The sequence below is a fragment of the Manacus vitellinus genome, unplaced genomic scaffold (genome assembly GCF_001715985.3).
Source record: "Manacus vitellinus isolate BGI_N305 unplaced genomic scaffold, ASM171598v3 scaffold_10_pilon, whole genome shotgun sequence".
Lineage (NCBI taxonomy): Eukaryota > Metazoa > Chordata > Aves > Passeriformes > Pipridae > Manacus > Manacus vitellinus.
The window spans coordinates 8,437,258-8,439,508 of record NW_021938838.1 but is presented as its reverse complement, the minus strand read 5'-3'; the positions used below and the strand labels follow the sequence as shown (position 1 = coordinate 8,439,508).

At 64.1% G+C, this 2,251-nt stretch overlaps 1 protein-coding gene across 1 annotated transcript; it reads left to right on the top strand.

The window, feature by feature from the left end:
* Nucleotides 1–132: 132 nt before the first annotated feature.
* On the top strand, nucleotides 133–1,837 carry LOC103761062 (sulfotransferase family cytosolic 2B member 1-like). Its single transcript, XM_018085725.1, has 6 exons — nucleotides 133–175; nucleotides 422–630; nucleotides 801–927; nucleotides 1,002–1,096; nucleotides 1,170–1,350; nucleotides 1,427–1,837. Exons 1-6 carry the CDS (start codon nucleotides 133–135, stop codon nucleotides 1,540–1,542), a joined length of 771 nt encoding a protein of 256 aa, XP_017941214.1. The 3' UTR covers nucleotides 1,543–1,837.
* Nucleotides 1,838–2,251: the final 414 nt, after the last annotated feature.

Below are 2,251 nucleotides of genomic sequence, written 5' to 3'. Positions count from 1 at the left end.
GGGAACACCTGGACCACTGGCACAGCGTGGGGACCCCTGGCCAGCGGCTCCCACCCCCCGAATACCCTGTGCTGCTGCCCCACACTGTTCCAGCCCCAGAGTGGTGTCTCTGTGGGGGTCTATGGGGGCCACATGGTACTGCCATCCCAGCTGCTGCCCCTGGACGAGCTGAGCTGTGATGGGACAGGATAGGTTGGGATGGAACTGGCCAGGATGGGACAGGACAGGCCAGGCTGAGCTGAGCCATTCCATGCCAAGCCAAGTTGTGCCGATCTGCTCCACAGCATGCTGTGCCATCCAATGGCACGTGCCATTGCAGTGCCATGCTGTGCTGAGCCATGCCATTCCATGCCATGCCATGGTACCATGCCATGCACTGCCCTATGCTGAGGTGACCCTGCCCTGACTCCCACCTTCACAGGCACCACCTGGATGCAGGAGATCCTGACGCTGATGTTCAGCCTTGGGGACGCCCGCCCAGCCAAGACCATTCCCAACTGGGAGCGGGCTCCCTGGCTGGAGCAGATCTACTGCCGGGAGGCTCTGCGGGACACAGAGACCCCCCGGCTGCTCACCACCCACATGCCCGCCCACGTCCTGGCCCCTGCCCTGCAGCGCAGCAAGGCCAAGGTGAGAGGGAGACAGATGGTCTGGGGGGGATCCCTGACGGCCTGGGGGGGTCCACGCAGGGATATCCTGAACCCATGGGGCTTCCCACAGCTGGGGAAATAGCAGGAGCTTTCTGAGCCAGGTGGAGCAGAATCCTCCCAACCGTGGGGGTGACACTGTGTCCCCCCCAGGTGATCTATGTGGCCAGGAACCCCAAGGATGTCGCTGTCTCCTTCTACCACTTCCACCGCCTAGCCAAGTTCCTGCCTGACCCTGGCTCCTTTGATGCCTTCCTCACGCAGTTTCTCGAGGGCACAGGTAAGGGCTGGGGGTGTCCCTGGCAGGGGGGACTCAGCCTCAGGGCCCCCCATCACTCCCTGCCTTCCCCCCAGTGCACTATGGCTCCTGGTTTGACCACGTCAAGGGCTGGCTGGGCCAGCGGCACCTCCTGGACATCCTCTACGTCACCTACGAGGAGCTGCACCAGGTGAGCCCTGCAGTGTCCCCATCCCTGTCCCTGTCCCCACCGGTGCCCAGCGCTGACCATACCCTTGCCCCAGGACCTGTGTGGCACAGCACAGCGCCTCAGCACCTTCCTGGGGTGCCCGCTGGCCCCGGGAACGCTGGCAGCCCTGGAGCAGCACTGCAGCTTTGCCGCCATGCGGGACAACGCCATGGCCAACTACTCCCTCATCCCCCCCGAGATCATGGACCACAGCCAGGGCCGCTTCATGCGCAAAGGTGAGGGGGTAGGGGCTGGAGGGATACGGGCAGTACGGGGGCAGCATCCCTGACTCCCTCTGCCTTCCATCCGCAGGTGTGGTCGGGGACTGGCGCGACCACTTCTCTCCCCAGCAAAATGCCCTCTTTAACCAGCGCTACCAGGAGGAGATGGGGGATGTGGAGCTGCCTACGCAGTGGCCCATGGCCTGAGGGACCTGGGTGGACACTCACCCCAACCTGCTGAGAATCATTGCAGCAGGAGCACTCTGCATAGGCACCCCTTGGCACCCCACAACACACTCCCAGATGTCACCTGGGGCAAGGGGTTCCCCGGGACTGGGGGACATGGCACTGTGCCACCTCCCTGGGGATGGGGGACTTTTCCAGCTGTGCACTGTGGCTCTCCCTGTGGCCTCACTCCCCCCAGGCAGGGGCACATGGCCGTGACCCCTCTTTCCGCCTATCCTGCCCTGCGGAAATAAATATTTATTGCTGTTCCCAGGCAGGCCGTGTGTTCCCACGGGCGTCAGGCGGGAAGCGGGAAGCCCTGGAGTTATCAGGGACACATCGGGGTGGGGACCCTTCCTTTGGGACCTTATCAGCAGCCAGGAGCAATGGCCAGGCAGCCAGCCCGGGCTGTGGCAGGGTGCCAAGCTCGTGGGGGGTGCTGAGCTCTGTGGGGGGTCATAGCAAGGTGACAGGTTTTGCCAGTGGAGCCCAGGACACAGAGTCAGCTCTTTCAGCAGCACCCAGGGTCCTCCACCCCTGGAGTCTCCCTGCCCCAGGGCAGCCTCTCCCAGTGCCACCTGCACCCCAATGCCCCCACCCTGCTTCAGTGTACCCCTTCCTGGTGCCCTCCGCACTCTGATGTCCCCACCCTGCCCCAGCACAACCCCTCCAGATGCCCCCTGCACCCCAG